The sequence below is a fragment of the Poecilia reticulata genome, chromosome 4 (genome assembly GCF_904066995.2).
Source record: "Poecilia reticulata chromosome 4, P_reticulata-male-v2, whole genome shotgun sequence".
Taxonomy (NCBI): Eukaryota; Metazoa; Chordata; class Actinopteri; order Cyprinodontiformes; family Poeciliidae; genus Poecilia; species Poecilia reticulata.
This window is the reverse complement of record NC_088833.1, coordinates 19,889,662-19,901,726: the sequence shown is the minus strand read 5'-3', so window position 1 is coordinate 19,901,726 and position 12,065 is coordinate 19,889,662. Positions and strand designations below refer to the sequence as shown.

Here is a 12,065-nt window from a genome sequence, read left to right as displayed (position 1 = left end):
TCATAAAGTATTCCTTATCCCACTATCCATCGATTTGTCCAACATTCTGTCCAAACACCTGTTTACCATCCATCAATGCATATGTCTACCCATGTATTATTTTACCTACTTATTCTTTGTTCTTTGTTTTTTTATGTTCCATAAAGTCTGGAACAATATCCAGCCAAAAATTCATAGTGAAGTGTTCTTCCCTTATTTTTATTTTTTTAAATATTGATCTGGTGTAATATTCTAATCTTAAATGTCATGTTTTCATTAGCTTAGCTGAAAGCAAGAAAAGAAAAATGTAGAATATTTTCATTAATAGTCTAATTTATTGAATGGGTCTGTACATCATTTACTTACGTATTAAAAATTCCTAAGTTTCCAGTTGTGCGCTATAGTCAGAATTCCAAGCTGAAGTTTAGAGATTACTTCAGTTGAAAAAAAAAAAATATTGCTTTTCTGATGATTTAGTACGTCTTTCATCATTTCACATATGCAATGCAATGGAATTCCTTCACTGCACACAGAATTGAAAAGTACAGAATCCAGTCATCAAGTCATTAGCCTGGTTTCTGATTATTCAACTTATATGTTCTTTGCAGTTGGAGTCTAGAGCTCTGCATCACTGTTACTTGAAAAGAATGGAGATCAGAATCTGTTCTGACCTCCATCAGAAGTACTTGTACCAAAGTCCTGTAGGGGGCAGCAACAACCCAGCTTGAAGCAGTTACACATATTAGTGCTGCAAAAAAGTTTGAAACGAGTCTGAACATTTATTTACTCTGTTTTGTAAGCGCAACCTAAGACATGTTTTGGGTATTGCAGATTTTGGTTGCAGAAAACGTTTGACTCCAGTAAAGCTATTTCCATTAAAAAAAAGATGCAATACCGCCTCCTGACAGCTCCCCTGCAGCTGCAGATGCCGGGGCCTCTCTCTCTCTCTCTCTCTCTCTCTCTCTCTCTCTCTCTCTCTCTCTCTCTCTCTCTCTCTCTCTCTCTCTCTCTCTCTCTCTCTCTCTCTCTCTCTCTCTCTCTCTCTCTCTCTCTCTCTCTCTCTCTCTCTCTCTCTCCTCTCTCTCTCTCTCTCTCTCTCTCTCTCTCTCTCTCTCTCTCTCTCTCTCTCTCTCTCTCTCTCTCTCTCTCTCTCTCTCTCTCTCTCTCTCTCTCTCTCTCTCTCTCTCTCTCTCTCTCTCTCTCTCTCTCTCTCTCTCTCTCTCTCTCTCTCAGGAGTACACCTTTTTTTCCAACCTCATAACTTTCATTCATTCTGTCTGTAAACGATGACCTAGCAGGGGGAATAATAATCTGGATGGCTGATGGCGTTTGTTGATGTCGATTCACAGAAATTATTTTCATCTATATAATTATGATTTTTTTTTTTCATTCTTAGCATAGTTTTTTTCTACTTTAATTTGAGTTTCATGCTGTGGCCTCTTTGTACACCTGCATCTGCATAGCTCTCTTTGGAGTTCAGGGACGCTCACAGCATGTATAGGTTATGCGTTTTTGTCGCGGTGTGCTGCGCTTTTTCCTCTCGGAGCTCTGCTGCGCCTAAGTGCAGAAGTACAGTTCCAAAAGTCTCTGATCCGTCTCTGCTTAAGAGCAGCGCAGAGGACGAGCTGCAAGAAGAAATGGAAGGTCAAGAGGACATAATATCTAAGGTAGGTGCATTATTATTTTGTTTTATTCTCAATCATCCATGCAAAATTTTAAATTGAGTGCGGTGGGAAGAAAAAAAAATGTATCCATCCTCTTCTCTTTATAGCTGCTGGGTGATTATGACAAAGTGAAAGCCCTCTCGGAAGGCGCTGACTGTCGGTGTAAATGTGTTGTCAGACCCCTGAGCAGGAGCGCCTGTCGGCGGATCGAAGAGGGAAGCGCCACCGTTCAGGACTTCTACACCGTGGAGACAATCACATCAGGACCGGAGTGCAAGTGCGCCTGCATCGCGCCTCCGTCGGCGGTCAACCCCTGTGATGCAGAGTTCAGGCTGAAAAAACTCAGGGAAGCCGGAAAAGAAAATGTCAAGGTTCAGGATCTCACTTGAGCGCACCTTGTCCAAGCACAGCCCCCCTTCAGATGTTTTAATTTGTCTGCTTAGCTACAAGTTGCAATGATTTGCATTTGTATTTTATGTACAAAAGACAGGGGGGGGGGGGAAGCTATTTTTCCAACCTAAAAAGTGTGGCGTGTCTTTGTATTCAGAACCACCAAGTCAATACTTTGTTGATCCACATTTTTCCAACCATCTATGATTGGAAATGTTGCCCATTCTTCCTGTCAGAATGCCTCGAGCTTTGGACGTCACTTTTCAGGCCTCATCACTGCTTTCTATTAAATGTAGAAATGGACTTTGACTGGGCCATTCAGAAACCTACCTATTCTTTCATAATCAAACTCATTCAATTGTCATTCTGGCTTAGGATCATCTTGTTGGAATGTGAACCTCAAGACTTCAAGTCTTTTTGCAACTCCCTTCCAGGTTTTCTTCCGGTATTAAACTTGCTTTCTTTGTCTATTGGTTGCACTGGATTTTGTTTCAGGCAAAGGAGGTGAAGACAAATGCATGCCACACTTTTCAGTTTCGCCTGTAAAAATTGTGAAAACCAGTCGTGATTTCCCTCCTCTTCACAATTATTCCTTTTTTGTTTTGTTTTCCTTCATCACATTAAATCCCTACAATAATGTGAGCTCAAAGAATGCCGTTGCTGTTGAGAGGCACTGCAAAACACCTTGCTGCAAATCTTTATGCTACCTATTCATTTCCTGAGAGTCCTAGACCTCAAAGAACGGATAACAAGACTTAATGTAACCCAAGAGTGGATTCATGCTGTTTTATGAATGGCTACACTGTCTTGATGGAGATCCCTTGATCATTGCAGCTGTCCACCATCCTTGAGCTGCTGGAGGGTTCCTTCTACGGGATGGATCTACTGAAGCTGCACTCTCTGACAAACAAGCTTCTGCAACGAGTGGAACACATCGAGAAGGTGCAGGTAAATCGGTGCCGAAATAAAATGCAAGTGGAAATAAACACAACACCAACTCCAGGCTGCAAAGGCAGCTTTTGTGAATTTTGGATAGACAATAATTCACGCTATAGAAGTGACCTTCATTTTTGTCGTGTAGAAATTGACCAACTAGTGTGTTGCTACTTTCATCAAGCAAAAGTAAAAACCTCTAACTCAGTTTTTTTTTTCTATTAAATTCAGCTCAAAGAGGAAAATGACAATTAAAATAACACAAAATGGCATGCATTGGATGTTTCTCTTCTGACATGGTCCAGGTTAGAAAGAATAAAGCGAAATCTATACGACAGCCTCTTTTGAGCATTCACTACTGTGATGACAAGTTTTTTCAGCTAAAATAGAGGAGGAGCAGCTGAGACTGTGCTCAAGTCATCGTACTAAATATACAGTTGATCATAAATCATTCCCGCCCTAACAGGTGCTGCAAAATCAAAAGCAGGGTTTGTGCGGCTAGTCTGAAGAAAGGAATCCAGCTGCTAAAGCTGTGTTACACACTGGATCAGTTTTACAAACATCATAAATGAAACGTTATTCAGGGACTTCTCAGTGACTCTATGGAAGGGCATAGTTACAATCAACTATTACATGTCTAATAAAAAATAGTTGTACAGTGGATGAAATGCCTGCAATAAAGAGTTAAAAGATTTTATGCCTTGTGTCACTATTTTTACGTTTTTGATTTAGTAGGTGATATTTTTTATTTAATTTTTTCTTTATTTGAGAATGAATGCTATCATGAGGTCTTACAGATGTGTTTGTTTTCCTTCTTTTTTCAGACACACATAAATTATCAAACTAATTCAAATTTGTCAGATAACAAGAGATAAGCTAAAAGATCTCAAAAGACAACACATTATGCCCCAGTTTGAAGAAATTCAAAAACAGGTAGAACGAAGAAAGCTGCAGGTCGACATCCATCTTGAAAAAGTTACAAATTCATTTCTAAGGTTTTGGGTTTTCAGTGAACCACAGTGACTCAATATCTCTAAACAGAGAAAACCTGGGACAATGGTCAATGATAGGTTGGTCAACCACAATTACTCCAAAAGTAACAAGGCTTAGCTTTTACGCTAAGCCCTTAACTTAACAGCAAAGCTGTTAAGATAAAAAACACAAAAGACCCATCCTATGTTTATCAAAGAATATTTGGTGATGTTTCAAGACTGGTCGGGGTTTGGATTCATATTAGTAGTTTAAGTAGAGAACTTTTGATGCTCAGCGTCGATATAAAAAGTAATCTTACCTTCTGGACTACAGGTAGAAAAATGCACAGTGAAACACCCGGCAAAGATGCAAGTCAGAAAGCAGTTTGATCCAACTTCTCTTCAACTTTGATCAATTAACATCTTGTTCTACATGCTCTAAAACCTACATACATGTTCTGGTTCTTATCTTCCAGGCAGTGTCTCTGAACCGCACTGTTGGCAAAGTGCCGCCTCAGGAGAGTCCTCTTCTGAAGACGAACGTAACTGAAAGGCCACCTACTCCTCTTCCTCATCCTCATCAGGACTGGAGGAGAGCCGGCGATGTCGCTGAGGCAGCAGCTTATCGGTACCCACAGGTGAGAGGCAAAGTTTGGCACCCTTGATCAGGATTAACATAGTAACTGTGGCGTCATTGTAATGACTAAGCTACTTGTAGTTCATTTGCATGTAATTAGAGTAAAAGGACAATTTAAATTTCTATTACGAACTAAAGAAAAGTATTTTTTTGAAACTTGCTTTTATTTTTAGGCAACATTTCATTTGCTTACTTAATCAAGTCAAATGTTTTAATTATAAAATGGTGACTTAAATGTGCAAGAAATAGCTAAAACTACTCATGAAATTTTACAAACAGATGTTTATCAGTGGTTTGAAAGCTTTTAACATAGTAAAGCTTTCAAACTGTAAAAGCTGAAAGTGCACATACAAACCAAACTGAAGCACTGCAGCATTTTAAAACCAAAACCCTTTTCACTATCCGTTCAGAAAACTGCATCTGTTTACTTTGTAGTACTTCAAACGTAACAAGCTTTCAAACCCATAAGACAATTAAATTACTTGTAAAGATCAATGATTTAGTCATAAAATCATTGTTAGGCAAAACAAATGTGTAAAACACTCACTGAGATCAATGAAATATTTAAAGAGGTGTGAAGAAAAGCAGATCCCTGATCAGCAGCTTTCTCTGATGGAGCTGATCCCTTCCAGCTTTTAGCTTTCATGTAAAGTAAGGAGTCCAACCATCTGCACATCCTGGGCTCCACATGTGTTTTTATTATGTGGGTCAATGAGAAATGAAATGGAAATTAGACATCATGTTCTAAATAATTGTATAAAAAAAATAAAGCTAGAATAAAGTGAACAACTACTTTCCTGTAAAAATAAATTTAAAGCAGACTCTAGCTGCAGCACAGACCTCCTTATTGATTATGACTCATGTTTATGAGTCACATTACCTCTAAAAACCATTCGTCATTGGCAGAGTCCACAGGCAAATATATGTATTAGCATCATTTTTTTCTATTATCAACAGGAAAAACCTGAAGGGAAGTTTACTGGGGAACATCCACCCAGCCTGCAGCCGGACGGCTCTGGTCAGATCACTGAGGTGAAATCCCTCAACGCCATGGAGGATTCCCAGGCATCGAAGCCTGGATCAAACGGAATGATCATCAGGGGGATGACGTTTTATAAATCTGAGCCTGACCCTATGGAGCCAGACCCCATGGTGGCGGATGACGGAGAGCCTGGGGAGAACTGTGCGTTTTCATTTTAAATATCAATTACCTTTAACTGGATACATTTCGATTAAATCACTGGCAAAAGTTTGCATGTTGATGAGTTACTTAGGATTAAAAAGAGGACAAGGAAGAACATGCAGTACCTTAATAAAATCTTCATACCCTAACTTGTCATGTGTTAAAGGAGGATTTTATGTGACACAGCAACAAAAAGTATTGAATAATTGTGAAGTTGGATGAGTTAGTATTTTGTAGAACCTCATTTTTATTTTTATTTTTTGTTGGTTTTGAGGCACTGGTGAATTTTACTTGTTAGTAGTTTCATCACAAGTTCTCAATTTGATTTTGGTCACAAGTCTTTTGCAGCGTATACCAGGTTTCCTTCCAGGACATTTAGTACCATGTAGACAGCAACAGCAGGCAGAAAATCCTTCCCTCAGCATGATGCAGCCACCATCATGTTTCACCTTGACAACAGTGTTTTTTGGGGGTGATGTGCAGTTTAGTTTTTACTGCACGCGTTAACCAAAATGATCAGTTATCATAGCATCTTCTGCCATGTTGCTCAATGCCTAACATAGCTTGGGTCAAACTGCTAATGAGACTATAGTTTTTCTTCAACAACAGATTTAATTTCAATGGTGCTTTTTTGGGGGGAATTCAAAGTTAATGGTGATTCTCCCACTTGAGCTGTGGCTCAGTGCACCTTCTCCATGGTTACCATGTGCTTTTTGACTCCTTTGATTTATGGTCTTCTTGTGGCTTTGCTGTTTTACCATACCGTTTCCATTCTGAGATGCTGCAGGTCTGTGAGATGCTCTTGGCTGGGGATGCTGGTTTAAAGTGTAACCCTGCTTTTAAATTTGTTTCTGTTACCAACTTTATCCCAAACCTTTTTTGGTTAAATGTTCTAACCTCTGAGGCCTTCACAGAATGCCTATATCTCATATTGTATTTATACTAGCCAATATAGCAAGTTATAGCTACTTTATTAGCTCATTAGCAGAGCTTTGTGCAGCTTCCCTGCACTGCTTTCCTCAACTTTGGACCTCGAGGAAAGCAGTTTAAGACCACTGCTTTAGAAAGTTTATGTTGCACAATTGAGACAAATAATTTTGATGAATGTGCTTTCTTTAATGGAATATTTTACTGTCTTTAGTATTTGAATATCATGAGTTCAGCGGAGAAGGCCCGGTCAACTTCTTCATTGAAGAGAATCTCCTTCTTCATCGAGAGCCTCGGCCCAGGACCCGAACTTGGCTGAGGTCATTCCGGCCGAAGACGACGGATCCTGCACACGATGCCAATAAGATGAGCCCACCTCTAAAACTAAAGGAAACGAAGCCCATCTCAGAGACTCATAATGAGATTATCAGTGATAGAGGGAGCAAGTCCTTGGATGTGTCTGAAGAGGCATCCACAGTGAGAAGCGTAACAGCCAGAGCAACCGGTGCAACACAACCTTCACCGATCAAGACCACAGAATCTCAAACGGATCGGAGCGTCACACCTTGGACAATTCCTGGTACGGTAGCCACAGGAGCTGCTTCAACTATCATTCCTGCAGAAACAACCAATCAAAATACAGTGATCACAACCCAAACCTCTGTCAGGGAAGACATTAAAGACATCGGACAACCTTCAACCGAAGGATATCATCCCATCACGGAGATGGAATCCACCAGCTTTGAGTTCAAAGATCAAACAAAGACGACTTCCGATCTGAACGCTACAACAGAGACTCAAACAACTGCCCCTATATATGCCTCATCTATTCCCCCTCCATCTTCACCTCCTGTTCATCCTGCATTATATCCCACCTCAACCCAGACTGATGCTTCAACCCTGCATGTGATAACTCCTCCCCCTCAGACCTCAGACCCCTATACACCTGGTGACAATGCTCCGCCCACCACCGCAGCTGTACCCACCTTCCCCAAAGTCATCACTACTCCCGAGCAGGCCGCCCCGACCAAAAGGAAATACAAATTTAACTGGGAAGAAGAAGATGTGATGGCAGATGACCTCGAGGCACAGGAACCAGTGAAAAGCCAGAAGGAGTCATCTTCAAGCAAAGCTGGTAAACGAAAATGATCTTGTACTTTTACTCACCTGTAATGTGCCTGAACGGTAAAAACACCAGTGTTTACTAGGAGTTAGCCAGCAAAACTAAATGTGCTGTGGATTTCTATTTATCCACATTAAAAGCACTAACTCAGCCTAATGTTTCTCATTTGGAGAAAAACAAATGGAAATTTCTTTCAGAAAATTCACAAACTAGGCTAAGCTCTGTTTGCTTGTGGGAACCTTTGTCTAAATCATGCTGTTAAAACCAAAAATCCCCTAATTAATTTCAGACTCCTTGGCAATCCTGGCCCTAAAATCCTCATGTTTACCCTCTCTCTGGGTGTTTTTCACAGGGGAGTGTAAAGACACTTTGGCAAGTATCGCTGAGCCAGTTACTCACAACAACTATGGCAGACCCGAGGGAGCTTGGATGAAGGACCCCAAGTCCAATGATGACAAAATCTATGTGACAAACTTCCATTATGGGAATAATCTCCTGGAGTTCCACAATCTGGAGGTTTTCAAACAAGGTAAGAGCCACCGGTTTGGCAATAACGGTAGTCTAATTTTTCTTCAATGGGTGTCACTCAGTGGCTATAAAAAGTCGGTACACCCCAGTTAAAATGCTATGTTTTTGTGGTGAAGAAAAAGAGACCACAATCAATCTATGTATTGCCTTTACTACCTTTAATTTGTCCGAAAGCCCTTTACAACTTGATTGAAAAACAAAAATAAAATAACATGATTGCATAATTGCGCACATCTGTTTATAACAGGCAACATGGCTGTATTAAGAAATAATCCCCACTTTAAAACTCACACTAACTAATGTTCCACCTCCCAATCCGTGTCTCCGGTTAACCCGGAAAAAAAATTACACATCATGCCCTAATCTAACAATAGAACAGCTGAGCAACTAAATCTTTGGGATTCCACCATACCATAGTGAGAGATATCATCCACAAAAACACTGAACAGTTGTGCACCTTTGCAGGAATGACTGGCCTTCCAGAATTACTCCAAGAACCAATTAAAGACTCATAAAGGGGCTCGCAAAAAATCCAGAACAACATCCAAAGCACTGTAGGCACAACTTGGCTTATTTAATTGTCACAATTTAGAACTAAGAAGAGCAGGGAAAATGACTTCAAGAGGAGAGATTAGAGGTATATAAAAAAAAAAATTACACCAAGAAGAAGACAAAAGCCTGTCTCACATTTGTCGACAATCATCTTGAGGATCCTTAAGACTTTTGGGAAAGTACTATGTGAGCTGAGGACAGAAATTTTGAGCTGATATAAAAAAAAAAAGATAACCTCATACATTTAAACAATGTGGTGGTAGTGTGATTGTCCTGTTCTGCTGTAGAACCAAGAAAATGCTGAATCTGAATGTCCAGATTTTTCTGTGTGACCTTAAGCTCAAGTGCATTTGGATTATGCTGCAGGCCAAAGACCCTAGGCACACCAGCAAGCCCCATAAAAATGACTAGCGCTTTGGAGTGACCTTGTCAAAGTGCAGACTTTGAGTTGCAGTGTTGTGACCTTAAACTGGCCATTGAATCTCGAAAACAATCCATTGTCGCTGAAATAAAAATAATTATCTAAAGGAGTGTGACTCAAATGTTCTCCACAGAGACTTGAAAAGGTTATTACCAGTTCTTGCAACACTTGAATGCAGTTGTCGAAGAACTGGTCGTCCTTCCAAGACATTTTGACAACAGGTCCAGAGCAACATTAAATGATCTGTGTTAATTTTTAGCAAGAACTGACAGTGTAGTACAAAAAGCTCCCCTATTCTTCACATTGTGGTCACTGATGTCTTGATACAGAATCCTTTTCTCTTTAAGAAAAGCACATTAACCCAATTAAATTTAGCAATAGTCGGAAAATGAGCCCTAATAAGTCCAAGTTTAACTGATTTGGTTTTAATTCCCAAAGGTGTGTTTGGTGCAATATCAACACTGCGCAGTACCAAAACAACACTGTTGCTACCCTTTTAAGTGAGTCTAGGTGGGCACAGAGTGTAACACAACTTGCAAGTTAAATGTGAAGCCAACAACTAAAAGAAGTCCACATCTCAATTATTTATTTTTCTCTGGCCCTGAGCTTTACAAACACAAGGGAAGTGAAAACTTCAGTGCACTCCTTCCAGCTTGAAAACAAAATCACTCTTATCTGAACAAAAATAAAAACTACATTTCCTAAGCTCCCTGGCTGGCCACAAAATGGGGAAGAAATGAGTTAAAAGAAAATGGTGGAGAACCCTTACTAATCTGCCCATCTAAACAATATTTCTAGCATACAAAAGTTCAAATGTCAATAAAACCTAAGCAGAATTACCACAACACTGAGTACCCAGTTGAGAGTCCACCACGTCACAGAAATGCCCAGGGGGAAACAACACCGAAGCTTTTATGGAGTCCACTGATAAGGAGGAAGTGCTTCCAGATGTGACAGGAAGCACTTCTTGTCACATCTGACAGGATGTCAGATGTGACAAGAAGTCCACTGACTTCTTGTTACGTCCAAGAAGTCAGTGGACGTAACAAACACCATGCAAACACAAGGGAAGCATGGTGGTGGCAGCATCATGCTTTATGACTGGTTTTCTTCAGCTGGAACTGGTGCAGATAATTATCAACACTTTCGAAGAGTAGTAACTGCCGGAGCAGAACCCTCATAATGTAAATCTGATTGGAATTATTTTCTCTCTTACAACATCAACTTGTAAAGGTTACAGGCAACATTAAAGCAGGATAAAGTTCTGAAATTCTTGGTTTCATCATTTCACTCCATAAAACCCTGATATTCTAACATGAGTGGGTTGACTTTTTATGTCCGCTGTCTTTTTCAATAAAACTATTATCCCAGGCCGTTTCACCAACTCCTACAAGCTCCCCTACAACTGGATCGGCACAGGCCACGTGGTCTACGGCGGGGCCTTCTACTACAACCGTGCCTTCTCCCGGGACATCATCAAGTACGACCTGCGACTTCGCTACGTGGCTGCCTGGACTATGCTGCATGATGCCGTGTTTGAGGAGTCTTCGTCGCCATGGGAATGGCGCAGTCACTCGTACATCGACTTTGCCGTGGACGAGAGCGGCCTGTGGATCATCTACCCAGCGCTGGATGACGAGGGCTTCTTACAGGAAGTGGTCATCCTGAGTCGGCTGAACCCCACGGACCTCAGCATGCAGAGCGAGACCACCTGGAGGACCGGGCTCAGGAGGAACAATTTTGGGAATTGCTTTGTCGTGTGTGGCGTCTTGTATGCTGTGGACAGCTACAACAAAAGGGACGCCAACCTGGAGTACGCCTTCGATACGCACACAAACACTCAGATGACTCCCAGAATGCCCTTCATCAACAACTACACGTACACCACACAGATCGACTATAACCCGAAGGAAGGCGTTTTGTACGCATGGGACAATAGGCACCAGGTCACATACAACATTAAGTTTGCTTATGTAGATCCTTAACAGTCCTTTGATTCGTCATTTCTGAATGGACTGTAGATCAGTCCACACTGGCTTCACAACTGAGCCAAATGTACATATATACTTAGTGTTTACATTGTTCATATTAAAGTTTACATTTTATAAAAATAAAATAAGTTCGCCTTCAATCATTGTATCACGATTCATTGCATTATGCCTTTTGTTACAAGGTTGTTACCTCTTGCATGTTTTCCACGGCTCCTCGGGTGGGAACCCCTGAGAAGAGCGACATAAAACATGGCTGTCACTTTTTACATTTTTGCTAATAGGTCTGAATGGTGTATTCAATCTCCATGAGTCATTGTTTTGCAGAACCACCATTAGCTGCAGTAACAGCTGAAAATCTTTTGGCATATGGCTTTACATATTTGCGCCTAAGATTAGATGGAAAGCATCTTAGACTGCTGAAGGAAAAAAATCTCTACCCCTGCTGCCACCAGTGTGCCTTATTGTAGGGGCAGTACATTCAGCATGGTGCGTCAGTGTTTACCCCACAGTGTTTTTGCAATTAAGTGTAAAAGTTCAGTTTTGAGCTCGTCTGGGACTTCTTATGACTTTCTTCCTATCAATCTTACATAGAGTGTAGATTGGTCAAGTTCATGACTAACAGTTAATTGGTTTCCTATGATATATTTTATTTAGAGGCATCAGATACAAGGGGAGTGAACATAAATACCACACTTGTTAATTTTTTATTTTTCAACAATTTTTTGTTGGTTTGTCAAAGAAAGTACAATAAACCCTGTGGTTGATA

The 12,065-nt window shown here is 40.6% G+C and overlaps 1 protein-coding gene across 2 annotated transcripts; it reads left to right on the top strand.

The window, feature by feature from the left end:
* The first annotated feature begins 1,200 nt into the window (after positions 1 to 1,200).
* Positions 1,201 to 11,439, top strand: olfml2ba (olfactomedin-like 2Ba). Of its 2 annotated transcripts, none has more exons than XM_008407010.3 (8): positions 1,201 to 1,646; positions 1,751 to 2,014; positions 2,868 to 2,975; positions 4,414 to 4,575; positions 5,532 to 5,757; positions 6,899 to 7,819; positions 8,160 to 8,336; positions 10,680 to 11,439. In XM_008407010.3, the coding sequence occupies exons 1-8, from the start codon at positions 1,473 to 1,475 to the stop codon at positions 11,291 to 11,293; spliced, it is 2,646 nt and encodes an 881-aa protein (XP_008405232.1). In that variant the 5' UTR covers positions 1,201 to 1,472; the 3' UTR covers positions 11,294 to 11,439. The 2 variants fall into 2 exon arrangements, with proteins under 2 accessions (XP_008405232.1, XP_008405230.1); XM_008407008.3 differs by having other exon boundaries at positions 1,204 to 1,646; positions 2,868 to 2,981.
* Positions 11,440 to 12,065: the final 626 nt, after the last annotated feature.

Excerpts from the sequence above, each read along its gene's own strand:
- olfml2ba (XM_008407008.3), top strand. The coding sequence starts at position 1,473 with ATGTATAGGTTATGCGTTTTTGTCGCGGTGTGCTGCGCTTTTTCCTCT. Across the intron at positions 5,758-6,898 it reads CGGAGAGCCTGGGGAGAACT|TATTTGAATATCATGAGTTC; the intron begins GTGCGTTTTCAT and ends TACTGTCTTTAG. Across the intron at positions 8,337-10,679 it reads TCTGGAGGTTTTCAAACAAG|GCCGTTTCACCAACTCCTAC; the intron begins GTAAGAGCCACC and ends CTATTATCCCAG.